Consider the following 27,855-nt stretch of genomic DNA (forward strand, 5'->3'; position numbering starts at 1 on the left):
ACACATCTTGGGGAGGTGCGCATCGTACCAAAACCAGGTCACTGCGACCTTTATTTGACCTTTACCTTGACCTTGATCATATTTTCCTTTCGCTCTATATAACTTGGCCCCTATAATTGACCTAGCGCGACCAAACTTCGTATACTTACACATCTTGGGGAGGTGCGCATCGTACCAAAACCAGGTCACTGCGACCTTTATTTGACCTTTACCTTGACCTTGATCATATTTTCCTTTCGCTCTATATAACTTGGCCCCTATAATTGACCTAGCGCGACCAAACTTCGTATACTTACACATCTTGGGGAGGTGCGCATCGTACCAAAACCAGGTCACTGCGACCTTTATTTGACCTTTACCTTGACCTTGATCATATTTTCCTTTCGCTCTATATAACTTGGCCCCTATAATTGACCTAGCGCGACCAAACTTCGTATACTTACACATCTTGGGGAGGTGCGCATCGCGTACCAAAACCAGGTCACTGCGACCTTTATTTGACCTTTACCTTGACCTTGATCATATTTTCCTTTCGCTCTATATAACTTGGCCCCTATAATTGACCTAGCGCGACCAAACTTCGTATACTTACACATCTTGGGGAGAAGGTGTGTCGCGTACCAAAACCAGGTCACTGCGACCTTTATTTGAGATTGACATTGACCTTGATCATATTTCCTTTCCGCTCTATAACTCGGCCTCTAATTTACCTAGCGCTACCAAACTTGGTATACTTACACATCTTGGGGAGAATGTGTGTCGCGTCCCAAAACCACGTCACTGCGGCTTTTATTTGACCTTGACCTTGATCTTGACCTTGATCTTGATCATATTTGCCTTCTTCTCTATAACTCGGCCCCTAATTGACCTAGCGCGACCAAACTTCGTATACTTACACATCTTGGGGAGAAGGTGTGTCGCGTACCAAAACCCCTAAGGCAACCAATTTTAACATACTTGCACATCTCAGGCAGATGAGTTGTGTAACAAACCTTTGTCTTTGTGACTTATTTAACTTTACCTACCAAGCTACGTCTTTACAGAGATATTTCATTCATACTAGATCACGGGGGATACATGTAGTTGGCGACAACTGCCCTTTCTAGTTGTTATATACTTTTTGTGTGTGTGTTTACAGCCACAATTTATATCAGTCAGCAAGCTAACCAAGTACGTTGACCCTGGACAGCTTACCAAGGAATTTGGTGGTTATCTCCCATATCGACATGGATATTGGCTTTCTAACAGAGTGGTATGTAAGAATTATATTATTTTGGATAAAAACTTGTTGCTATAGAAACTCCTGGTGTTAGGGCTGAAACGCACTTATTCAGTACCTGATTTATGATTTTTTGCAGACACCTTTATGTTGTTTACCTCAGTCACAAGGTATATGAAGGTCCATATGTACATGGCCATATATTAGGATCTAGATAGAGAGATAACTGTCCTCTTGTTATGAACGTTTTTTATGATTAATTATTTTATGTTGTGTCAAATGATATGCGTGTAGGTTCGTTTCGTCAGACAGTTATTTGTGTATCACTATCTACATCTTGTCTCTGACTAGTTGGTTGTTTGGTCAGTTGGCAGAACGGTAGTGCCACACACATATATATATATATATGTATATATATATATATATACATGTTGCATCTAGTCACACCTTTCTTCGCATCGCAAACAATGTATATGTGGGCCATTCTTGTCATCAGTCACCTGAAGATATAAAGTATATTCAACTACGACAACGACTCATGGATTGAAATTCCAGTCTGGATAAATGATGACGACGACCCCCCTTTCCATTTTCCCCTGTAGACATTCCAGCGTCACCTGACGTGTGTCGACGACCCTGTGTTTGTCCCTAATTTTTTTCCGATCGTTTTCCAGGAGTACGAGCGATTCATGCGGGAGGCAAAGGACGTTCACAGGAGACTGGACCGCGCCGACTTCGAGATTTGCGAGCAGCTTGTGACGAAGAAGACGGCTCATGAGGACCTGCTGCACTTCCACAAGGACCTACACAGCTTCATCGTCAACGCACCCGAGGGCATCATACATGCAGGTGGGCACCCCCCCTCTCGCGCCTGTGGGGGCGCTGCATACTAGCGATGTCCAATTGATGGGTTGTAATCGATTGATTGATTGATTGATTGATTGAGAGGGGGGTTGAAATTATGAAAATAGTTGAAATTAGCTTGGTTACGAAATTCCAGCCTGTTCCTTTGTCAGTGGAGATTACAATAGTTTATAATGCTGTTAATACTCGAGCCGTAGCTCGATCAGTCAATTAAAACCAATCATGCGCTGAAAGGTTTCGTACATACACACATGAACACAATCACAGCTAGGATCGCGCATGTGTTTACAAACGCACGTAAACACAAATGCACCTACACATACATATATACACACATACGCGCACGTACGTACATATACATACACACACGCATGCACGCATGCACATCTATTACATATGTACATACTCTACACAAATGCATACATAAACGTATGTTCATCTTACACGTGCGTTTGCACACCTCACGTGGACGGCTCTTATATATATATATATATATAGCTTGCAATGTTTGTGATGTTCGTGGTTCATTCGACCATTTAGCGTTGTCCTTTTGTCATGCTTATCACTTATTTGCGGTTTGGAACATTATGTGTTTTTTTGTAGGGCGGCGCCTAGCCGCCAGTACATGCTGCTGTCACAGTGATACGCACTATGTGGTGGGGTTTCTAGCTGAGCAAGCACACAACCTGTTTTAGCGTAGTGATATATCTTACTGTCGTGACCATATTTATGAATGGATAAAATTGGGTAGTATGTGCGCTTTGTCGTAAACTAGTTATCAGAAAAAAACCGTCTGGTTGATAGTCAATTCACAATGGGTAAGTTATGTGTTAGAGTTTGTCATATGATACAGTGTGACAGGCATGGCAAAGGTTTATTACGGACAGGTCAATTGCCACTTATATAAATATAATGCAGCGTGACTGGATGAAGATGCGAATGTTTAATGCGACTGTATAATGTTGAACGTAGTTATCCAAATTTAGTTATTACTACAAGACATCGAGAGTCAGGATTACAATTGAAATTGCTGTCAGTTGAGTCTTGATTTGCTCATTTTTAGCTCATCTGACATAGTCAGATGCAGCTTGTAGAATCGCATGAGCGTGCGTGCGTCCGGCCGTGAGTCCGTCCGTGCGTCCGTCAACAGTTGGGCACAAATCTAAACGGCTCGACGTACGGTCACGATATTCGGGACGTGGGGTGGTAATCCGAAAACGAGTTGGGATGTCGAAGCTGGTGGTCAAAGGTCAAAGGTCAAGAGGTGTAAAAGAAGGGGGAACATTCCCTCCTTAACTTAAGGTATAGGGAGGAAATGCAGAATTGCGGCACAAATCTGAAACGGCTTGTACCTCAGGCTCGTGATAGTCGGTGTATATCATCGATTGGTAGGAAAAGCCATCCACTGGTGACCCGAAATTGGTAGGTTGTAACAGGTCAAAGGATCACTGGGCACAAGGGCAGAATATTTTTAGAATTTATCTGAGACATGGGTCGTGACGGAGGCCGATTGAAAAACTTTTTGTTTCAGTGGTGGACCTACTAAATTTTATGGAACTTTATTGAAAGGACAGTGAAATGTACTTCCCCGCTGAACATCGAAGAGTAAGTGCTCGGGACCGTTCAGAAGGAGGGTAAACGAGATCTGGAACTTTAGTTGACTGTTGGAATCAAAGGACTGATACTGCTTTTGCGTATTATTAGATCCGGCCCATACCTGTGGTGAATGTGAGTGGCTACCGTTGCATAGTTGAATATTCAAAGGCAAATGTTGTATGAACCAATGTCTACTCTTCACTTAATTCAATAATTACTTCTCAATGACAGTCAGAACTATAGCACTCTGAAGGCCTGAATCAGATGAATGCTCGCGTGGTGTAGGCACCAACGGGGCAGCCCATGCTGGCACTTCTTCTAATCATAATTGTTCCCTGGCAATTGGTAATGCACAATTGTTAAAAGGCATAATTCGACCGATCGATTATGCCAATTCTTAACGAAAATGCTACAGATAACTGGCACCCTATTGTGCTAGTAATAAAGTACGCAGGTATAACTCAGTAGCCAAACGCGTATTAGTTGTGTCCAATATTCCACTGCTGGTTACTAAGAAAATGATCTACATTGAAATCACGCCAGTCCAGAAATCAGTTAGTTGACAGCATACAAACCTGCCATGCCGGCTGTAACCGACCAGGAACTGGCGAAGGCGCGTGAATCATACAGATTTACGTGCACCGAGACCATTTTGCGCAAGGACGTATCTCCGGCGTCAGTGATTTTTTATCCCGATACCTTGTAGAGTCCTGAGTGCGCATATCCGTACTTATGTTTTAATACTCATTGGGATTCGGAATAAATGAATATAACGTTCTTGAGATATACAATGCAACATATAAGTTAGATGCAACAGGCATAATAAATAACACTAGAGCAAACAATTTACCCCGAACAAAAACAATTCGATGCTCAACATCGTTAACGCAACCATGTGACCGCACGAACCGAACGTCGAGTTTTATTTTGTTGGTCCATAAATTTCGGCCGTTGTCTGCCAGATTACCAATTACAGATTTCAAATTAGAACATTCTTAGTAAATTAGCAAGTGATAATTGGACAAACTAGTACGCGTTTGGCTATAGTAAATGTACTTTTAACTAACACAAGGTGCCAGTTAACTGTAGCATGTCGTCAACTCTTGGGCATAATCGATGTCGAATCTAATGCCTTTACGATCCCAGCTGAGCGAAATTATTCGCCTGTCCTGAATATACTTGGATTCATAGCGCTGTAGGATTCACAACTCCCAGGGAGCTAAGTTAGGGTATCTCAAAAGGCGACTGCCATCCTTGATTATGATTTACATGTGGCACGCCGCCGATCGTCGCGTTATACTATAGGCCTAAGTTTGAAAATTAAGATTTGTAATTCTCATGTAATCTGTTGTGCTAAACGAAATAAATAATAAACTAGTACCAATATTAATACTTAATATTTACCTTCTTGTCATCTTGAATCTTAACATAGTATCATGTAGCTATGGCGTGCATATCCCATTGTCACCAGTGTATATGCGAACATAGCTGTTACCCATAGAAATATTAGAGACCGACTATATATTATTATTCTTGATGGCTGTTACACTCAGGGGCATAAGGAACGCAACGTATATATTCGAGGCGCGGCAGGTAAAAAGATCATCCGCTGCTGGGTTAAATTTTTTTTATATAATTAAGAGAAGAGAGAGAGAAAGTCTAAGATAAAAGAGGAGAGAGAGAGAGTAGTCAATTGAGGACGGGACAGGAAAACGGTGATACGTGTGTATGCGAGCAGGAAACGGGTAAACGATTAAGTCGTGCGAGATGGTGTGCAAGGGGATGGGAGGTGGGAGGCAGGGGGAGGGAGGTCGAAGGCAGGGGAAGGGAGATGGGAGGTAAGGGGGTGGAAGTGGGAGGCAAGGGGAGTGAAGTGGGAGGCAGGGGGAGGAAGGTGAGAGGCAGGAGGGAGGGAGGTGGGACGCAGTGGGGAGGGAAGTGGGAGAGAAGGACCCCTCCCCCGCCCCCTCTAATTGAACTAGGAGATCCATGCTCATATGTTGAAATCTTTTATGTCAACGTCAATGTCATTCATTAACTTGTATTTGAATTGTTATTATTGTTCTTGTTACTTGAATTAGCTCATAGAGATTAGGTGGGTGCGAAAGTGTAGCTGATATATTTGTTCGAATTGTCTACGAAAGTCAAACAAGAATAAAGAAGACTTATGTATAAGACGTCTTGCTATGCACAAATGAAATGAATTTATCAGCAGAACACCAGACACCAGATGAGCCCTGTCACTCTGCAGCACTTGTTAATCCTAAGATTGTAGCAAAGACAAGTGCTGCAGTATTGTCGTAAAATGTCTTGAATTTGCAAACTAGTCCAAAGCATTGCCATACGTTAGATATATTTTTACATTTTATTCATTGTTCGTTCACCCCTATTACCCCGTATGAGTGAATAAGGTTTGAATGTCCACTCTACATTGATTGTATTGTCATCCTACACCAATAAAAAAAATCAATCAATCAATCAACCAATCAATCAACCAACCAATCAATCAATCAACAGATTAATCAATTAATTAATTAGTCAATCAATCGGCCAGTCAGTCAGTCCCTCAGTCACCCAGTCAGCCAGCCAACCAGCCAGCAAATCAACCAACCAATCAACCAATCAGCGATCTAAACAACCAACTAAATCAATCAAATAATTTGCTCATTTTTTTAAATAAGAACAAGTTTAATCTCTTCACACCAATTATCAACCATCACCATCCGACGCAAGCGAGCTACAACTCCCCAACGTTAAGTAAACCCGCCGAGATGCCGACGCTCGTCCTTTGCAGGGAAGCTGCTGCTCGAGAAGCTGCAATTCGACTCGGAGTCGGGATTCCGCAACACGGACGTGACGGACACGCTGGACAGCCGGGCGATGCGCGTCGACGTGCGCCGCCTCATCGAGCGGCTCTTCAACAAGAAGCGCAAGCTGCAGGAGTACTGGGAGGACCGCGCCGAGCAGCTGCAGTACAACCTAGACGTGCGGCTGCTGCAGCAGGGCATGCAGAAGGTAACCTCACCATCCAGCACCCGTACAATACTCCTGGGTGTGTGTGTGTGTGTGGGGTGGGGGGTGGGGGTGTAGAGGTGCAGTACAATCTAGACGTGCGGCTGCTGCAGCAGGACATGCAGAAGGTAAGCACAGCTCCTGGGGGTGTGGTTGGTTGGGGGTACTCGCCTCAGAACTGGGTAGGGTAGGTGCCTCCGGGACCTTGAAAACCTGACCCTGTTGCAAACCGCTTTGCGCCCTAAAATACACCCTGTCCCAATATACTGCACTAAAAAGTATACCCTGTTGCAATGTTGCATATTTCGGTTATGTCCTGTTCTGTCAATATAGGCAGTTATGGGTCTAATATCGGCCTGGTGATATTGGCCCAATATTGTTTTGCTAATGTTGGGCCGATATTGGACAATTATCTGCCTATATTGGTCCAATATTGGCCCAATATTGTATTTGCCAATATTGGTCCAATATCAGCTTGATGGGTGTGTATCTAGATAACCCTGTGCAATAATGATGTTCGGAAATATACCCTGTGCCAATAATGATGTTCGGAAAATATACCCTGTGCCAATAATGATGTTCGGAAAATATACCCTGGCCAGCGGCACGTCCCCAGTACCTTTAACAATTGGGGTGCGCCCTCCGGGTGTGGATGGATGTGGGGTGGGGGTGGTGTGTGTGTGGGTGTTCGTGTGGGTGTGGGTTGGGGTCGTGGGGTGTGTGTGGGCGTGGGGCAGGGGTGTGGGTGTGGGGGGGTGGTGGGGTGGAGAGGAGCAGCTGCAGTAGAGTATGGATGCGCAGCTGCTGCAGCAGGACATGCAGAAGGTAACCACACCACCCACCATACCATGGGCACGCTCCCGCGGGTATAGCTGGGTGTGGGTGTGGGTGTGGTTGGGTGGGATGGAGCAGCTGCAGTACAACCTGAAGAGGTAGGGGGCTAGTAGAAGGCGGAAGGAGGGTTAATGAGCAGGTGGAAGTAGTAATGGAGGGAGTGGGTTAGACGCCATCAGACGGATTAGGGGTGGATGTACATTGTGTGATTTATGCTTGTGGTTTTGTTTTGGCTACAACGCATGGGCCGGAAATGTCAAATGATTGATGCTTGTTGTGTATTTTGGCTGTCGGAACGTAAGGCATGATTTATGCCTGTTGTTATTGGTGAGGAATAATGTAGAGTGGAATCACGACACAGTTTGGATTTTTGGCTGTAGAATGTTAGCAGTATACGCCGTGTTACAATACTAGGCTAGCCCTGTTTGGAGCACATTTCAGGCTCAATAAGAACATTTCGTGATGTGTGCATACTGCAAGTGTGCTCGCAGTAGGTTTATGTAGGCTTTTTGTTGCGAGGTTTATCCACTTTAACGCAGCAATTTTGCCCGACGTGTAGGTTATAGACTGGATTGTCGGACCAGGTGAAAAAATACTGAAGCTTCCTATCGATATCGGTGATTGCTACGAGGTCGCCGAGGAACTGAGGAAGCAACACGAAGAGATGGAGATGGACTGCACCGTGAGTGTTAGCAGTCGATCACCTCTGTATAACGGACACCTGTCTATAGAGGTCGATTCACGTTTTGTTTGTGTGACAGTTATACGGTGATCCGCCGTTATGTAGAACAGACATCTGCATATGAGTAAAAGTTTTTGCGTTTTCCATTAATTGCATTTATACAGTACACTCACTTCTTTAGAATTGGATCCTTCTTAGAACGGACACCTCTCTATAATGGTCATTTATGGGGTTTCCTTTGAGTGACGTTTGCATACAGGTCGACCTGTTATTACTAGACTAAATATTACAATCCAGCATTGTTACAATCAAGTTCATGTGCTTGCTCACAATTTCCTGTCGTGTGCTGTTGCGTGCATGCATGCGGTATTGTCGCACGATTATGTAACGTACGGAACCATAAACAAAGTAGAGTTCACGCGAGGATATATTTGTTCTACTTTTCCATATGTAGCCTCAGTGATAATTTCCCGTTCTATGTAGGACGTGTACTCAAGCTATGCGGATCTGCGACATCGGGCCGGCATGTTGCTGCAGCAGGAGGAGGGCGGGCACGAGGACATACTAGCTCTGAAGCAGTACATGGATCTCGTGTGCAGGAGCTTTGCCTTCAGGCTGGAGAGGCGGAGAAACCTCGTTGTAGCGTCAGCCCGCTTTCACAAGCTCGTCAATGAGGTAATTTCATTGTGGAAAGGGACAGATCACGAGTTGCATGTATTCTACAAGAAGTAGAATATTGCAGTGAGGAAAGGGACAGATCACGAGTTGCATATAGTAATGATAATAATAATAAAAAATAAAAATAAAAATAAATAAAATAGTAATAATAGTAGACAAGAAGTAGAATAATGATTGTGTGGGATATATAACAAACCACATATTGAGCTACAAATGCAAAAATTTCATCCAACAATGTTAAGATATCAAATAAATAATGGCCAGCATTTTGTTATGTAACTAATGTTACTAACATAATAATGTTGGGACACTGGTTAATAGAGTTAAGTGTATAGAGAGTAACAAAGCAATGTTGCAGCACAGGATGCAATGCTTCCTGTCACGTTACGTTGGCATGACACAGGTTCATGATGGCGTATCGTCGTATATGATTATATGATTATATATATCGTGTTATAGCTGTCCAAGTGTTTAGACGACCTGCTGGAATTTCTGTGCACCGAGGCGTCCGTTGCAGATGTGCCCAGCTCAGAGGCAGCTGTGCTAGCACTCAACGAAAAACACGACATGGCACGTGAGTACCGATACTACCGACACTGACTGCGCTGACTCGACTAGACTTTTTTGTTACCAGCTTATGTCCCTATACTGGGTTCTCTAGTAGGGCGGTGTTGTCTAGAAACACAATTAATTGTAACAAATAAGGGTAGTTGAGAAAAAAACAAATACAAAGTGATCAAGATGCGTGATATATATCTATTGCTGTATTCACCTTTCAACAGAAAGGACGGCTGAGAATTTAGTCATTGAAGGTCATTCGCTCCTGTCCATGATGTCAACCAATGTGTTTGATGCTTTTGGAAATGACGTCACTCCTGATTTCATTAAGCAGGTATATTTACAATGGCGTGCTCTACGCATGTGACGAATTGAACGAGAGACAAGATGAAAATGCGTTTCATGTATTTATACTTAAATAAAACATGCTATGTCTGTCTTAATTGAGAGTAACAGACAAGTAGTTATGAAGTGTTAAGTAAAAAGTCCTGACATCCTAGACTTACAATAATCATAACTATCTGTGATGTTTCTTGCTGTTATAGGCCCTTTCACTGTTATAGTTCAAAATGAACCAATTTGTTTTTAAACATGGTTACTGCTTTTATACCCATATTGGTACGTGTATGTGTGGGGTACCTGTACGTGTCCCATGCATACAATTTGGTACACCTTTCACTATTTACTCATAGATTGATCACGTGGAAGGTATTCTGAATGAGCTTAGTGACAGAAAGGCACGTTGTGACGAACTGGCGGATGTCCGCAAGCTCAAGTTACAGCAGATCCTACAGTTGAGGACATCAGAAAGAGATGCCAACCAGGTGACATTGAGTGCTGCTTATGTGTGTTCTTCTTCCTTTTGTGTTCGTGTTTCGTTTTGTTTTTGTTTTCTGCTGTTCTTGTGGTTGGGGTTGTTGATGCTGTTGTGGTTGTTGCTGTTGCTGTTCATTCATTGTTATTGTTGTTGTTGTTTATTAATTGTTGTTGTTGTTATGATTATTATTATTGTTGTTGTTATTGTTGTTAGTGGTGGCTTCTTCTCCACCTCCACCTCCTTCCTCACACTCCCCTCTTCCTCTATCTACATATCCCACTTCCTACCCCAGTATTTTTTTCTCCAAATCCATTTTCATTTTATGACATTGTGATAACGACTACCAATCTGAATCAATGATTTCCTCTTTCACTTTTCTGAAGTGTTGACTACATGTATACGTGGTATCCATTTGTAGAAACAATGGCAAACATCTTCTCAAGGAAGCCATGAAGCATTAATGTTATTTTTAATTTTTTAATATTTTAAAATTACCATGTTAATGTTCCTGCAGGCTGTGACATGGCTGTGGGAACTGTGTGATGTCCTAGCAAGCACACATAGACACATTGGCACAACAGCAGCAGAGGTCAACGGACTCAAACTCGAACATTTCAAGTTTCAAGAGACAGCAAAGGTGATTCTTATGTCCCTCCACATGTGGTAACACATGTATATTAAGAGTTGGGAACGATTTGTTGAATAACTGACATACAAACATTCAGGGCCATCATTGTCATAGTGCGTTACTTTCATTCTTCGCCTATATATTGTATTCTATCACCAGTGATGATTACGTTTGTCTGATCTAAACTCAATTGTGTTATCTTACCCTCACAACAGAGCACGTACCACTACGGCAAGAAGCTCTTGGATGCTGCAGACATGCTGAGGAAATCATGCAGGCAGGACTCTGCACCCAACCATGAACTGAAGCAGCATTTGCACAGGATCTGGCGAAAGTTCTGTAGTGGTTCCACAGAGCGAACGGCTCGTCTGCTTGTCGCTTATGTTTTCCACAACAATTCTGACAAGGTAATTGGTAGTCTACTGTTAATAGCAAGTTCATGTCTAACTTAATAGCTCCACAGCATTATATAACAAGTTCGTCGAATTTGCGTACGGTAGTGTATTGCATTGTAGAGCTGTGTGAGCATGTGCTTCGTAGAGCTGGCCCAGACCTCCATTTCTCACAAATCTAACAGCGAATCTACACCCATCAAGAAAGTCACTTTAATATGAACTGTTTGACAAGTACTTTTCTGTATGCTAGTCTGCGAAAAGTAAAGGTTACATTTGATGAGCAAACATCCCCAAAGCGCACGAGCAATATCGAGGGGAAGTATAGATGATGTTTGTTGCTTAAAGTATTCTTGGTAATGCTTATAAAAACATCGAGACAGCCTCATCGAAATCCTACCGAACATGACCCCACAGATGTTTATCATCTCTGTAGATTTTCCGTAGGATCATACACATAAAATACACGGTACTTAACATTTATAATAATATCATTCATCGCTTGTGTCACTTGTTGCAGTTGTGTGCAGCCATAGATCATTTGATGCATCTGATCAAGGTGCAGACGAGAGCCCATGGCTTTGACCTAACCTGTATGGTTGTAAGGGAATACACTCTCACGAAGGATAGACTTATTAACGAACTCGTGGAAACGGTCAGAATGGGTTTGGCCATCAGAAAGCGACTGGAAGTACCCATATTTGAAGATCTGAAGTATGCATTTTATTCTCTCATTTTTTTATTGAGTATAGCATTTTTAGTTAATAATGTGCGTTTATCGTATGTTCTTAATGTTCGTGTGTTAATTTTGATGTACGAATTAGGGCTGATAATCATGACCACTCAATTTGTTCAGATCAATTGCCGATTGCTGTATTTTATGCACCTATGTAAGTTTCTGGCAAATGACATAATATAATTTATATATAAAAATAAAAATATACATATAAAACGTGATATGCATGGACCCTATAGCAACCAGCCTGCAGTAGTTTCTCGCACCCCCCTGTCCCTCACTCTTTCCTACTATCTCGACCCCCTCTTCATCTCCGTATCTCGCTCTCTCTCTCCCACTGTTACTCTCCCTTGCTCTTTCTCACTCTCTCTCCTGCTTAAGCTCTTCCTTCCCTCGCTCTCTTTCTCACTCTCTCTCTTACTCTAGCTCATCCTTGCTCTATCACTCCGTCTCTCTCTCTCTCTCTCTCTCTTTCTCATTTTCATTCTCACTTCTTTTCTCGCTCTCTTTTTCTCTATATAGACAAAACTTTTCCTTTGCGACAGAAAAGCGAGTGAGGTCAGCGAGCACGACTCTTTCTCCCCCTCTCCTCTCTTTCTCTCTCCCCCTCTTCTTTCTTTCTTTCTCTTTCCCTTTCTCGCTCTCTTTCTGGATCGCTTATATCTCGAAAGAGAAATCTCTATAGAAAACAATCTCTCTATATAGACAAAACTCGTATTGCCTTTGCAACCGGCCTGCAGTAGTTTCTCTCCCTTACCCTGTCCCTCGCTCTTTCCTACTCTCTCGATCTCCACTTCGTCTTTTTGTCTTGGTGTCCCTCTCTAGCTCTCCCTTGCTCTCTCTTTCTCATTCTCTCTCCTACCCTAGCTCTTCTTTTCTCTCACTCTCTCTCCCTCTCTAGCTCTCCCTTGCTTTCCCTGTCGTTCTCACTCTCTCCCACTCTCTCCCCCTCGCCTACTCTCTTTCCTACTCTCTCTCCCACTCTCTCCCCCTCTCCTCCTCTCTTTCTCGCTCTCTTTCCCACACTCTCCACTCTCCTACTCTTTTTCTCTATCTCTCTCTCCTACTCTCTCCTCCTCTCCTTCTCTCTTTCTCTCTGTCCCTCTCAGTCTTTCTCTCTCCCCGCTCTCCTACTCTCTTTCTCTATCTCTCTCTCCCACTCTTCCCCTCTCCTATCTTTCTCTCTGTCCCTCTCATTCTTTCTCTCTCCTCCTCTCCTACTGTCTTTCTCACTCTATCTCTATTTATACAAACCTCATACTTCCCTCGCGACAGGAAAGCGAGCGAGGTTGGTGAGGACGACGACACGTCGGTCGTAGGCATCGACAAGAAGCTCAGCAAGCTGACGAGGAAGAAGGAGAAGCTCGAGTCGATCTGGTGCGACCTGGAGGAGGTCGAGCGCGGACGCGCCGAGACGCAAACGATGCTCGGCCACCAGGCGGCGCCGGACGACCGCCGCCGCCGCCAGATGGCGACCTCGACCGGAAGCCTTCCCGCGTACCACGCTGCCGCCGACGGCGCGCCGATGCTGCGGTCGCGCTCGCAGGACGCGCTGCCGCCGACCGACGCGATGCCAGCAGGGGGCGCCGCATCGTCGTCGCCTCGGTACGCCGTGCTGCGCATCCCCGGTCCGGAGGGGCCGCTCCCGGAATCCGCGCCCGAGGGATCCTCCCTCGGGATGGTCGCGCGGGCGGTCGATCGACCGGAGGGGAACCTCGTACAGCACATGGTGCGCGACAGCTACCGGAAGCTGATCAACTCGGACCTGCCGCTCTCGGCCGCCTCCGACGATGACAAGAAGAAGTTCGAGTACCTCGAGGCGTTCCTGCGGCACGAGGGAGGAAGCCTCGCGAAGCCCGACGCTCGGCTGCTGCTGCTGCGGCGAGGAGACCCCGCGGTTGCCGCCGGCGACGACGACGACGACGAGACGGTCGCGAAGCTGCGGCAGTCGGTCGCCGACGTCGAGAAGTTTCTGTCGAGCCTGATCCGCAAGTCGGAGCGCTTCGAGAGCGAGCAGGGCGAGAGCGAGCCTCCTTCATACAGCCGCCTCGCGCGCACGCCCGAGTCCATGCGCAGGCTGCGCAAGTCTCCAGAGCGAGGCGTCGACGCGTCCTCCGCCACCGCCGCCGGAGTTAATCCGGATTTCCGGCCGAAGCGGCGGAGACTCGATGATGCGCTGTGGGCGTACAACAACGAGCCGCCGCACGCCGCAGGGCAGGAGCTGCGTCGCGATTCGCCGGCCGACCACGTGATCATCATCGGCGGCAGCGACGACGAGGCGGCGCGAACGCCGGATGCAGCCGCGCCGCCGAGGGTCGACCCGAAGCCGACGGGCGAGGAGATCGCCGCGGCGACGACGACGACGATGGAAGGCGTCGAGGAGGGAAGATGGCCGTCGCCGCCGCCGGCGTCGATGACGTCGCCCGAGGAGGCGTCACCGGACGTGACGCTGTCCTTCGAGGAGCAGCAGGTCGCGGCGAAGATCGCAGAGATCCTGGCGACGCGCGACGACGACGACGATGATGGTGGCTCCCCCTGTCGCTACCAGCCGTCAGAGGTGAGCAGCGCCGGCGCCCCCGAGTGGGCGTCGGAGCGAACCAGCTTCGGCGCGGTCGCGGACGACGAGGAGTTGTTACAGGAAGCTTCCCCGATCCCCAACGAGTCGCCGACGGAAGAACCGGGAATGCTGAACATAAGCGGGAAGATGTCGGAAGACGCCTTCATCCACGATACGTCACAGGAAGATTCCCTGGCATACGTCGACGTCTCGGCAGGAGCATCTCCGGCAGTTGCTGTGGATGCGCGCTCACGTCGGACGCGCGGGAAGCCACGGGAAGATTCCCCGACCGACGTCGAAGCGTGGGAACCTTTCGCGGGCGACCAGTCGCGCGAGAGAACAGCGATCCCGTCTGACGTCGCGACGAGCGAGAAGGAATCCGCGGGTGGAAAGAGAATCGTACCGACGTACAGAGTAGTCAAGTTAGTGGAGCCGGGTCGAGGAGAGAAGCTCTTCGAAGCTCGGCGCGCGGAGTCGTTGCGAGCTTTCGATCGCCACGACGATGACGGGGATGTTGAGATGGACGTCTTCGAAGACTTTCCGCCACCGCCGCCGCCTGAAGACACGGCGGACGCGGGGGCGCTGCGACTGACGCCGGCGCCCTCGCTAGATGGCGCCACCGCGTCCTCGCCACGCGCGATCTCCGCGTCCGACGAGCCGGGGAAACTCGACGAGACGGACGCGGGCCGCGGAGGCGTTGTCACGGCGACGGTGGACGCGGTCAGCTTCTGGAGGAGAGCGACGGACGACGTCGAGCGACTGATCGCCGTCGTCGAGGGCGCGGTCGGGAGGCTGAGCGAGACAATCGACGAGATCCACGGTCGCCGTGACGACGGGAAGCCCGGCGCAGCACAGGGCGGGACAGTGGAAGAGGAGTCGGATGCAGGAGTAGGGCGTGCAGTTGGAGCCGGTGATGCTCGGCGAGGCGCGGGTGAGGACGTGCAGTCGTACGAGGGCAGAGAGGAGTCGGCCGCCGTCGACGCAGATGCAACCGTTTCTGATGAGGACATGGTGAGTGCAAGGTTCTTATAGTACTAATGCATATTTTGATTGGTGAATATTTACCATATTCATTACTTACACCATTTCACCATTAATTATTTTTTAAGGTTCTATATGTGGTTTGTGTGTGCTTGCGTAATGTTTTACTGCTGCCGTCAGAATGTTTTATCAGTTTGGTGTTGGATAGTGCTGCCACCAGTGGACAATTTGTGAACTAATAATTTAACGAATGTACTCCGTAAAACGTACACCCCCGTACACTGTAGACATACCTAACTAGTGATGGGTGAAATTAAATATTGGCTTGTGATTATTGAATCTAAATTCACGAATAGTGGAACCAATAGCAATGCCTAAACCTGCGAATTAACTTTTCTTATTTATAAAGCCATTACTCGGTAAAAAGTAACGTTAGGCATTTACGGATTCGCCTACACGGCAAGGCGATTATTTATGCTGAAATACACCACACATCTGTGGCAATCTTCCTAGGAAATGGATAGAATTCTTTAAATAAATGCCATAAGTTCAACACAGGAAGTCTGCTACAATTGATGCCCCCACCATACTGTATGTGCGGGCAGCTCTCTGGAAATTATATGATGCAATATTCAAGCATGCATCATTGCCCGCGATCTGCCTATCTGTACTGCCAGTCGCGCGGCACGTGTAGCTGCTTGGGAATTGCTCATACTCTGGGAGGAGGATGAGGATGGCTTGGAGTCTGGGCGTGTGTGTATAGCAGATGCAGCAGCTGCCTAGTGAAGGCTGAGCAGCAGTTGCCTAGTAGCGGGTAAGCAGCAGTTGCCTCATTGAGGCTAAGCAGCAGTTGCCAATCTCAGGCAGGTATAGTATTTCATGCTTTCCATAAACGTTCGCCGTGAAACCAGAGCTAGCTTATGACTGCAGCCTGACTTCCTTTAATGGCAGGCGGAAATGCCGTGGGCGTTCGCATCGCCCCTCTGAATCACGTCCGTCAAACACGGCGACGCTTCTGATTGGTCCGTGACGGAGGCCCGCGCACATGTGGTTAGCGCCATTCAAGATTTCGCAAATCGTTAATTCTAACAGTTACTGTTAGACTGTTCAGGAAGGAGAGATCTCTCAACAGTTGAGAGCAGACAATCAGCACGCTTGACACTCAGGCCTGTGGTGTGTCAACGCAGTTAAGGTTGTGAGCACTGACGGATATTATATTAGGTTCTTTCTACTCGCACTACATCTAACAGTATAGTCAAGAATGTCACGATAGTGCAACACAAGGTCGAAGCTTCCTAAGGCAAAGAATTGTGCGCAATAAATGCGTTGGCTAAACCCTCTCGATATCCACAATGCTGCCCGTTCGTAGTGATGTCCATAGCGGTGCCGGCTGTCTCCCGTGCGCCAAGTTTGTTGGTATAAGTGACGACACTAAGAAAACAGAAGACGAAATGCGTTGGAAGATTGTTAGTGATGGCGGCGTGTACAGCACGTCCGTATCCATTGATAGTAAAAGGGCGCGCCAACACTTTTGAAGCCATGCTGTACACCGCCCGCAGTCATATATATATATATATATATATATATATATATATATATATATATATATATTATATATATATAAAGTATACATATAAATAAATAACAACTAATTAACTAACTAACTAACATACAAAGTCAATGATTAAATAATAAATAGATAAATAAATATGCATTGCCCTTTTATAATATAAAATATGAGTAGACTTATGATTAGTATGGGTAAAAACAATTCAAAGTTTAGGCACAAAACAAATGCACTTTAAATTTGGGTACCTTATGCAGATTCTCATTAAAGCATTGATTTAGCCTGCGAGGAATTTATTACCGTTAGATTGAGTGTACGGAAAGCTGTCGCATGGTATCCACCACATAAATATCTCACCTACGATCTTACACGACATACGCCTTCTGTCATAAGCACGCTTCCAATTAATCATGCTGTAATACGAGAAATTATAGTGTTTTTCAGTCTGTATTCGTCAGTCAGATACGTCATTCACGAAGAAATATGCGTGTCGCCTGTTCGTGTCAGGAAGACCCGTCCCGCACGGATAAAAGATGGCAGAAAACAATTTTTTACATTATGCTAATAAGTGTTAACATAATATGTCAGTCTTGGCGTACCGTACCGTATGTTTTTACAATCGCGTCGTTTTTTGGCTTTGGTTACTTCGCTATCGGTACTATAGACCCTGTCTCGCTGCGTCGCACGACGAGACATAATTATGTCATCATGTCTTTGTGGTGCATGATAATGTTCCCAAAAACGCTTTACAGGGAAATGACAAAACTGAGATACAACCATGCCTGCCAGATTACGGTGGTTAAAGACACTTCCGTTTTAAAGATTGGTTAGGGCGTGGTGTAAGCGTTTACAATAATTGTTGACAAACAGATATATGTCTACAGATGTATAATTATAAAGAATTCATACGCATACTACGTACGCGAACCATTCATAAACCAGAGTTATAGCTGTGTAATATGTCCAACATGTGAGCACAACAGGATGATACTAGCTTATGTAATGCCGTAGTAGCTGATCTCTCACACCAACAGCGGTTTTTGTGTCTGTTTACGTGTGATGTGTTTTGAACACGACCTTCCCGCTGTACTTGGACGGTAGGGGGTGGTCCACGAACATGTGTATTCTTACACCCCACACAAACACGCACGCACGCACGCACGCACGCACGAGCACACGCGAACACGTGGACGCGCACATGTCGTTGAGTCACGTTACTCATCGCTGTCCACATGCCCGCCACCCCCGCCGCATGAATTCTTCAACCCACGTCGCTGTGGAGGCTGCGCTGGTCCCGCGGTTATATACCGGGATGCCGGCTTCGCGCGATCAGTCAGAGTGTGTTTAGAGCCGTGTTTAGCTGCATGCATACCGAACCACAACCAGATCCCTAGCCCATGGATGTATAGAGGAGAGAGCGAAGTGTAGAAGAGATGTCTGACGCGCGAGCGAGCGAGAGTGAGAACGGCGGCGCGCTGGCCAAGGCCGACGTCACCGGCGGCGTCTCCGAGCGACAGCACCAGACGACGACCATCAGCACAGTCGCCGTACAGGCCGGCACGTCACGGATAGTCCTTGCCGTACTGAAAGTAGGCGCCTTAGTGCTTATTATAAGCTTTCTTAGTGTGTATGTCCGTATGTCGTTCCGTCGGCGCGATGTGTCGGGCGCGATCATCACCTTTGACCTCACGCAGGAGGTTCACGCTGCGGGAGTGTCGCCGTAGGGGATGAGGCGGCGGAGGAGGAGGAGGAGGGGGTCGATATTTGTGATGCTCGGCGTTGACCTTTGACCCTCGCGTGCAGTCGGTGTGGGGGTGTCACTAGGATGGGAGTGTCAGTCGGATGGGGTGGGACATGGTGGGGTGGGTGGGGTTGTGTTTCCCTCATTTGTCCACGCCAATCTCGCTGTGCATTTTAACGTTGTACGGTAGTGTACTAAAGTACGCTGAACATTCTATAAAGTACCAAGTGCTAAGTCGCTTACATTTATTACGTTTTCTTGGACTGGATTTATAAGGTCATGCTGATTCGTCTGCAAAGAAGTATTTCACTTCTTCTTCCTGGTCAAGACTTCCCATGTTAACGATTTCGTCTGGATGTCATCTCATCCCATTGTTATTTAATCTTTTGCGCGTTATTCCGTTTACGAGTCAGTAAGATCAACATCAGATGTTAAATGGGTCGTTTAACATCGACATTAATGCCGAAAAGATTAGAGCATACGATGGTTTTTAACAAAGATATGGTTCATCTCAGATATCCAAGATACACGTTGCCGAAAACGGCGATTCATCGTAATCGACACGAGCTACAAAGCTGTGCATATATAGCTGTAAGGTTTCCATGCGCCGTGTTTATACAGATATTTCAAGAAAATTTATAAACTCCGTATTCTATATATAAATTCCACGTGATGTATTGATTAATCCCACGTGCTGCCCCGTAACCCTACTATCGACAGAAATCAAAGTTTGAAGATGCTGTCTAGTTAAGTGTAGTGTTAAACCCCGGCATCTGCCTCTTATCTGCTCTAAGAATAGCAGCAAAAGCTAGACAGTTCCCCGCGTTTGCTGCTGCCATATACTGTAATAACCTAGTGCTAATAGACCTTGCTAAAGATGGACGTATCCCGCAGAAAGGCGTGCTCGCAACACCCACAGATACAAATAACTTTACTTCTTATGCGCTAATAATGCAACATTTACTGCTTCTTGCTTTCGGCTGCGCTGGATACGCGCCATAGGCGGTGTATAGTTTATCTGTACGTATAGATAGGTTGTCTTGCTTGTGTGATTGTATACACAAGCGTGATTGTATACATACGTGTAACTATATCAAGGAATGTTACTAAAATGATTAGGTTGGATAATGTTCTGCGTTAGTTGCTAACTCTTTATAATTTCTAAAACCCATGAACCTCTCGCCTCTAAGTCTAAGATGTTAGCCAGCTAGATCCAGCTATTACTGTACAATACTAGAAAAAAACACGCGTCGATCACGATGAATTTAGCCATGTGCTCGCTAAAATGATGCTTTTGGCCTGGCATCGTAGCTTACAAATTTAGTAGTTTCGATTCCCTAGCGTGTTATGAATTGTAAAATATCATTCCAACGTATATAAATATTTTTAATCAGCACAGAGTTCGCTTCGGTAATAGCGAATACACAAGACGTTTAATATGTGTAGCCTTCTAGGCTCTTGACCTGATGTTATAGAGGGATACGGTCTGTGATCTGAGGTCTGGTTTCAGGCGGCATATGGCGTGGAAATAGCTGTGCGGTAGGGCACGTGTGTGATGTTGATAGTTGTCAGTGTCTCTGCGTGAAGAGGCTTGAGGGGTAGCATGCTTGTGGTGTGCCTTTACGCGTGTGTGCATGCGGGCCCTGCACGCGTGCGCTGCTTGTACACGTGCCTATGAGCGTGTGTAACGTATGCGTGCGCGCGCGTGTGCGTGTGTATTTGCCAAGCGTGCGTGTGTGTGACTGAGCGTGGGTGCGTGTTAGTGAGTATGGTTATGTGCGTGCGGGTGTGTGTGTGTGTGTGTGTGTGTGTGTGTGTGTGTGTGTGTGTGTGTGTGTGTGTGTGTGTGTGTGTGTGTGTGTGTGTGGTGGTGGGTGGGGGGGGTAACTAGAGTGTTGGCGTTGTGACGTGAGCAGTGAGTTATGTGCATGCATGCGTGGTGCATGCCACCGTCAAACGGGACGTGTGTATTAGCGTGACTGGAGGTTGGCGTCCGTACGTTGAGCTGGTCGAGTGCGTGCGGCAGCATGTGTGGTGTGTGTGACTGTGCCTGTGGTGTCGTGTGGGTGCTGTGCGTGCGTGTGTGCGTGTGTGCGTGCGTGTGTGCGCGTGTGTAGGAACTACATGTTTAGGAGTATGAATGAGTAATGGTCCCCACGAAGCCACTCGTGATGCTGAGGAAGGGATGAACAAGCGTGGTAGATCTGCGAGCGATGGGTGCCTCCCTGCCTGCATGGCCAGTCATTTACTTTCCACATTCCTCGTGAATCACGCCAATGTATTTCAATACGAATTTATTTGCCATGGTCCCGTAACATTTGGTATTCGATGAAGTAAACGTCGGTGTTGTGGACGAGAGAACGCAGGCTATTTTGGGTACTACAGTTAATGATGTGGGATCGCATGCTGTTGCAACACGATGTGCAACTACAAAAAATCTAGGAACTATTACCAGCGGGAAATAGTGAAGCCCCTTATATTATCTAATGGAAACCGTTGTTCCGTGGAAGGCGTGTTGTTAATTTCCTCTTTCGTCAACGTTTAAGTTGTTATAACGAGGCGGCATCTTTAAGTATCTCTGTTTCTTTCGTTTAGCATATTATTTACAGTATCAGCGGCGCACTGAAGTGTATGGGGAGAAGTGGCCGGCTGCTGTTGCTTACTGCGTTCTTCCATTAAAGATGTTGGTAGCCAAAATATATTTACCTGGAACCATTGCTGCATCAACAATGCACACCCAATTTCTGTTGTTCGGACCAGTGTTTTAAGGATACAGTCAAGCTGTTATAAGAAATTTTACCGATTTTTTATTTTTATTCTATTTCGATGGCTAACACTAGGTGATGGTAAACAGCTCACAAATGTCGAGCTGGTGTGAGGAATATATGCGGTTAACGCCAGACTCTGTGCGTATGCGAGGAAGAAGCGTAAACATATTATTAATTATACGAGACGATGACTCGACAACAAAATCCAGGAATCTGTGATTTCGAAGTTTGTGTATTCTGACACAACATGCGTGTTCGGCGGCATTCTAACGTTTCCGGTAGAACGAACGGCTGTTAATCCTATACGTACGTTTTTTTGAAAGAAAATAATTCAAGAAACGGAAACACTTCTTTGTTAAGTATCGGATGTTTCTTTTGTACGCGAAGGGTTCTTTGACTTTTTCCCCGTTTTTTTTTCAAGAGTGAAGGTCAACAGACTGCAGCGACAACAGCCAACCGATTGGCGATATTTTAGAACAGTGCTTCTTAAACTATTTCAGTGTTATTCACACTCGAGTCTTTATCACAAAATTTCATTCACCCGCGACTAAATTTCCTTATGTTTTTGGTAAGTTTCATTCACCCCAAAAATAATTTCATTCACCCTTCGGTGAACCATTCACCAGTTTAAGAAGCACTGTTCTAGAAAAATAGAAACTATTGTTTCCAATGAGCTGTTGTTGTACACGCGATAACGTCCGGCAACAACCGTAACGACAATAAATATTTTGTCAACTAAAGTCGTTTAATACTTTCCAACGAAGTAGTCGCGCGACTTTTAATAAGTAGCCAATCACAGCCGTAGATAATTGTTACATAGGTGCGTGATTTTTTGCAAACGAAAATTAGGCTACTTTACGAAAATTAGGCTCTCTTTGCATTGCAATAGCGTCTGTCGAACAAGGAAATTCGGTTTTATATAAGATGTGGGACATTTATTGTTCACGGCTTCCTAGCTAAAAGAAAACACTTTTCTATCCTTGCTAGCACATGGCATCGAAAGCAATGGTAAGTCCATGCAACATTCAACACTCGAGTTAAAAAGTCGAGTTAAGTGTGCAAATTTAAAAAATCCGCCATTGTGTAACGAAAAAAGAGAGAACCTGCAGTCTGACTGGGACCATTCGCTGCGAATTTGACGCTTTGTTTTTTTGTCATGTTTTTGTTGTTTTGTTGCTTGTTTTTTGTTGGTTGTTTTTTGCGTTGTGGTTGGTTGTTGTCGCTGCAGTATGCCTTACAATCGCTACACGTAAAAATAATATGATAATGACAAATTATAATAATAAATAATGGAAAATTGAGGTTGTTTGGTTGCATGGCGTAAAATTATTTTCGATTATTGCGAGTTTTTAGGGGAAAATATTATCCATATTAAATTCTCAAAAAGGCAAATCTAAAATTCAAACGAATGCGTTAGAAATTGAAAATCGCCTGATAACTACATTAATAGCAGCTAATATGCCTATGAAGTTATAAAAGGAAGAAACGATGATTTATTCCCAGTGTACCCCGTAAAAATATACCATTTTCCAGTTCCCGGTTAAATACAAATGGCAGATTATAACCCTATTCCCGATTAACGGAAAATTCGTCTGGTATCTTTCCGATAATTAAAATGGTACAATCCACGGCCCCTCTCAAGAATAGTAACGATTTGACCAGCCGCATTAGATGTTGAACAGCGGATGATCGGTGCATGAGGAATGTTCGCCGGTCACGTGTGGTGCATACAGAAGAGCTGTATCAGTCTGCGTCTCACATACCAGCATCTGACTCAGTTTAGACCGATGCTTCTCGTAACCTAGAGATCCAGTCTGTCATGTCATGTAGCAGCAGCGTTTGCTGGTATGCGCGGCCGCTGTACTGTGACTACTGTCGTACTGTCGGTGAATGCGTTACGGCAAACTTCGCTTTTTTCTCACGATCAGGTTTATGCGTTTCAAATCAAACTTTTGTTCGCCGAATCGTCTAGACTAATAATATTTCAGAACGTTGTGCGGAACAGCGTCTGGTCCACGCCCACGATATAAACCGCAGCGATTACTTAGTTGTTGAGTCGAAATAATTTGTTAATAATTTGCTTGTGACGGTTAGCTTTAAAGTGGGCGGGCGATTTTCTCCTAACGGAAACCGAGAAACAGTTTTTTTCGCGGTTAGTAACGTAAACGCCCACAAATAATACATAATAAACAAAAATTATATATATATATATATATATATAGTAATTAGGATCACGCTCTCATTTTGAAGTAAACACGATTTTCCACACGCATTTCACTTCACTGAAATTGGTAATAAACCTTTACTCAGTCTACTGTCAAGCCGTGCCACAACTGTCCAACTCATTCCGCGATTGAACGCTAGTTGAACTTCTCACACCACGTGGTCCCTGGCAGCTCGGTTTCATTGGTCCAGCGTCAACATCATCGGCGACAATTACAATCCTCGTCATTGATCCATTGGCCCGATTGGGGTGATAATTGAGGGGCATGGAAATAACTATAAGATCATGTAATATACATAATAGATGTACCGATTCATAATCACATTGGTCTATGCGCTAGAGTTCATTCGCCGCTTAAAGGTTTTAAAAATGGATTCATTACCTTTAGCTGGATCAATTATTAGCTTATCGCATATATGTTATCATACATCGACGTCGTTCATTCAGCACCAACAGCAGCGCGAATTATCATAGGTTTTGGCTTCTAAATTTAGTGTGGCCGGCATCGTGAAACCATGTCTCGTTAAGAAGGCAGTCATTATTCATTAACTGTGCAACTATCACGACGTCATGTGGACCCTAACAATAAAACCTGTATGAAATAATGCCGGCCTAAATGACATTTTTCAACGCCCGCCCCACCCCTCTTTGCCGTATACGTAGGCCGTAACGCGTGCGTGCGTGCGATACAGGCGTATCGTACGGTGCGTCCGTCTCTCCTCTCTCTTTCTCAACTTTCTCTCCTCTTCTCTTCCTCTTTCGTCTATCATCTATCTATCTTATTTAGGTCCGTATCATTCCCTCTCGGCTCCTTCCGTATATATATCTCTATATTATATCTAATATCTATATATAATGCAAGCAGTTACAGTAATATAATTAATGGGAGGTTATTCCCCCATTCTCCCCATTTATGTACTCTTTGATATCATAGACTATATTATATTATATATAATATATATTATTAGTTTTTATTTCTTTACACGGTTTTTATCCTACACGCGTGTGCTCGGTCGGATGTGGACTTACTTATATATAATTTAATATATATATATATTATATATAATCTATTATCACTATAATTACTATATATATATATTATCACTTTATCCAGTTGTTGATGTTATTCGACTCGCTCGCTTTTATACCAGCGTTTTTCTGGTTTTCCTCGTAAAGTAAGAGATTCCGACAACAGGCCCGCATTCCTTCTTTTCCGCCCACATTTCTTCTGATGACGTGGCCTACCGCTGCTGACGCATAGACGCGAGGTGGTGGAGGAGGCATCGCACCTACAAACGCGCGCCAGCCTAATGCTATAGTCAGCAAACACGAAGCTAGACAAATAAGCAGCCGCATTGCACGCGTCCCCGTCACAGTGGGTGACGGGAAGTATCGCGATATATCGATGTAACCTCTGAAAGCTCGTCGCTGAAGTTTTAGCTGGCATCGTTGTTGTCTACGTGTGGATAACCCTGCGTACGGGGATACCTCTATAAAGCGGGCACCTGTCCGTGGACGGCCAGGTGTGGTGTTTCCCGTGAGAGGGAGTTACACAGGGACACCACCTTGTTGGAGTCACGGTCACCTGTCCATAGCGGACACTCGGTGTTTCCATTGAGCGTCTCTTCTTGAAGGGTTGTCTGTGTTTGCTTTCGTCCCGTATTCAAGTTTAGCGAATAACTAAATGTAGGTACTCCCGCTATTAGATGAGTCATGTCCGTAACCGAGAACCTGTGATGCGATGCAATAAGAGACTGACTGGCCGTGCAGACATCGGAATTCATGTACATCTTCGTTAACGAATGAGCCAGCACGGAAGTACTGAGTTTTTAACACAAATACAAAACTGACGTATTTTGGTTATTGAAATAAATAGCTGGTTTTTGGTAAAAACATTGCGTAACATCTGTTGCGTAGTCCTATATATTTTTCATTATATTTATTTTTTCATTTCATTATTTTATAGCATTGTTTTGCCTACGCAAAATGCATTACTGATAACAAAAATGCCCCACTATATATATATGCTAGTCATGATGGGGGTTTATATTGCTCGTAGTACACTAGCATATATTAGGACTAGCAGCATTATTTATAGCTTCGAATTCCACTTGATGACAGTTTCTGGCACGGCAGTAACATGTGCGTACTGACAGTACACAGATATACATCGAGTCTCGTGGTTATTTCTGCTCCCTTCTCGCGCACCGCCCGCCGCTATATGCAGCCAAGGGAAACGGTAAGTCTGTCTACACAGACCGAACTTCCTTGAGCTCGCCACGTACAAGGAGAGTTCCGGTTCCGGTTTTGTAACCATGGGACCGTGACACCGGATGATGCTTGTACGATGTAGTCTGTACGAGTAGTATTTTTCGTCTGTCATGATTTGTGATTTTCTTCAAGAATGAATTAACAAAGACGTAAAAACACCGAAATCGTCTACGGTGAATTTAACTTTACGACGTTTAATGTACGGATTTTTACGCACCAACACGGTGTCGGATCGTTTTAGTACTTTCATTCAGAAAACTTGGTTAAAAGTGAAAATATATATACCACGAACTGAGATTTAAGCCCGTCGCACACGTGAGTTATTTTACTCAAGTAAAATGACGCATGAGTCAAATTACTCAACGAAAATCCGCCGCACACGTGAGTAAAATGACGCATGAGTCAAATTACTCAACGAAAATCCGCCGCACACGTGAGTAAAATGACTCATGCGTCACATAATTGAGATTTAGAGTGCCCCATCAGTGTCATTGGAAGCAGTTTTTGTTCGCTGCCATTAGAATATAGAAACACCGCGTTATGGACCGCTCTCGCAGATCCTATTGTCAATGCCTGTGGAATCAGATGTGATGATATATTATACATAAGGTCGTACCTGCATAGGTCAATGCAGCTGTTGGTTCGGCGATTAGTTTATTCCTCGCTGTTTTATGAAGCGTAATCTATTTGTGCTTTCTGATGCACTCTGTCCGTGAAACATTGTGATATATTTTTGAAGGTAGTCTCATAGCTCTTCCGTATACTGTCGATGTTTGATTTCTTATGTTAACTATTGGCTAATGTCAGAGAAACCTCTGGGGAAGGGGCTGGAAGCAGAGAGCGACCAATTAGAGTAGGGGGGGGGGGACCCTTGTGCTACCCCGATCAGACAGAACCGTAGACCTATGTACCAGCAGGAATGAGATGGATATATAAATGCCGAATAGACAGACCAGTGGCAACACGCACTATTCGCAGCAGGAAAATTTCAAGACAAATGGTAAATTTCTCGACCGCGCAAGAGACAACTGCACCACTTTCCTGGTTGCACTCGTACACGTCAGCCACCGGAAATCGCTGCAAGCTGTTTCCTTGTAATACGTCACAAGTAGCATGGTTTTTAAAAGCACTTACACTGCTGAACATTTGAGAACATTTTCACCGTACTAGCGTTAGGTGTATATATTACTCGAGCGTTTGCACGCGTGTGAACTGTGGTAAATGAAATGCTAGCGGTACTACTGTACGTGCTGTCTACTGCACTGCCTCACATCTGGAGATGGTTTGTACCCTCCAGTTATACCCAGGATAGAATAAGGCGCCTACTCTTTATTTATAGTTCAGAAACGAGTCGTAGTTTTGATAGCCTTACGCGTGGCTGTATACTACAAGACGTGGTAGATACCGATAATACGTCCGCCATGTTTGTTCCTATCACAGTTCATATACGGAAGTGTAATGTCGTAGGATCATTTCAGTAACCTGATACAATGTGAAGCTGTGAAACGCTTCTCTCCTATACGATGTCAGCTTTATCTCTCTCAATCTCTTTCTCGCTCTCTCGCTCTTTCTTTCTTTCTCTTTCTTTCTCTTTATCTCTATCTTTCCTCTCTCTGTCTCTCTTCGTTACGCTCTCTCTGTCTCTCTGTCTCTCTCGCTCTCTGTTTCGATCTCTCCCTCTCTATTTCTCTCGCTCTCTTTCGCTCTCGCTCTCTATTTCTCTCTCTCTC

The 27,855-nt window shown here is 45.2% G+C and overlaps 1 protein-coding gene across 1 annotated transcript in view; it reads left to right on the forward strand.

Moving 5' to 3' along the window:
- Positions 1 to 27,855, forward strand: part of LOC106806577 — a 109,328-nt gene that overhangs the window by 18,537 nt on the left and 62,936 nt on the right. Inside the window, exons 6-17 of the mRNA XM_014808572.1 lie at positions 1,139 to 1,252; positions 1,894 to 2,068; positions 6,474 to 6,694; positions 8,085 to 8,207; positions 8,691 to 8,882; positions 9,345 to 9,459; positions 9,668 to 9,777; positions 10,136 to 10,267; positions 10,775 to 10,897; positions 11,104 to 11,295; positions 11,801 to 11,994; positions 13,292 to 15,584. Coding sequence (XP_014664058.1) covers positions 1,139 to 1,252; positions 1,894 to 2,068; positions 6,474 to 6,694; positions 8,085 to 8,207; positions 8,691 to 8,882; positions 9,345 to 9,459; positions 9,668 to 9,777; positions 10,136 to 10,267; positions 10,775 to 10,897; positions 11,104 to 11,295; positions 11,801 to 11,994; positions 13,292 to 15,584 — 3,984 coding nt within the window. The remainder of the gene's footprint in view (positions 1 to 1,138; positions 1,253 to 1,893; positions 2,069 to 6,473; positions 6,695 to 8,084; positions 8,208 to 8,690; positions 8,883 to 9,344; positions 9,460 to 9,667; positions 9,778 to 10,135; positions 10,268 to 10,774; positions 10,898 to 11,103; positions 11,296 to 11,800; positions 11,995 to 13,291; positions 15,585 to 27,855) is intronic.

This window comes from Priapulus caudatus, unplaced genomic scaffold (assembly GCF_000485595.1).
Source record: "Priapulus caudatus unplaced genomic scaffold, Priapulus_caudatus-5.0.1 Scaffold9, whole genome shotgun sequence".
Taxonomy (NCBI): Eukaryota; Metazoa; Priapulida; class Priapulimorpha; order Priapulimorphida; family Priapulidae; genus Priapulus; species Priapulus caudatus.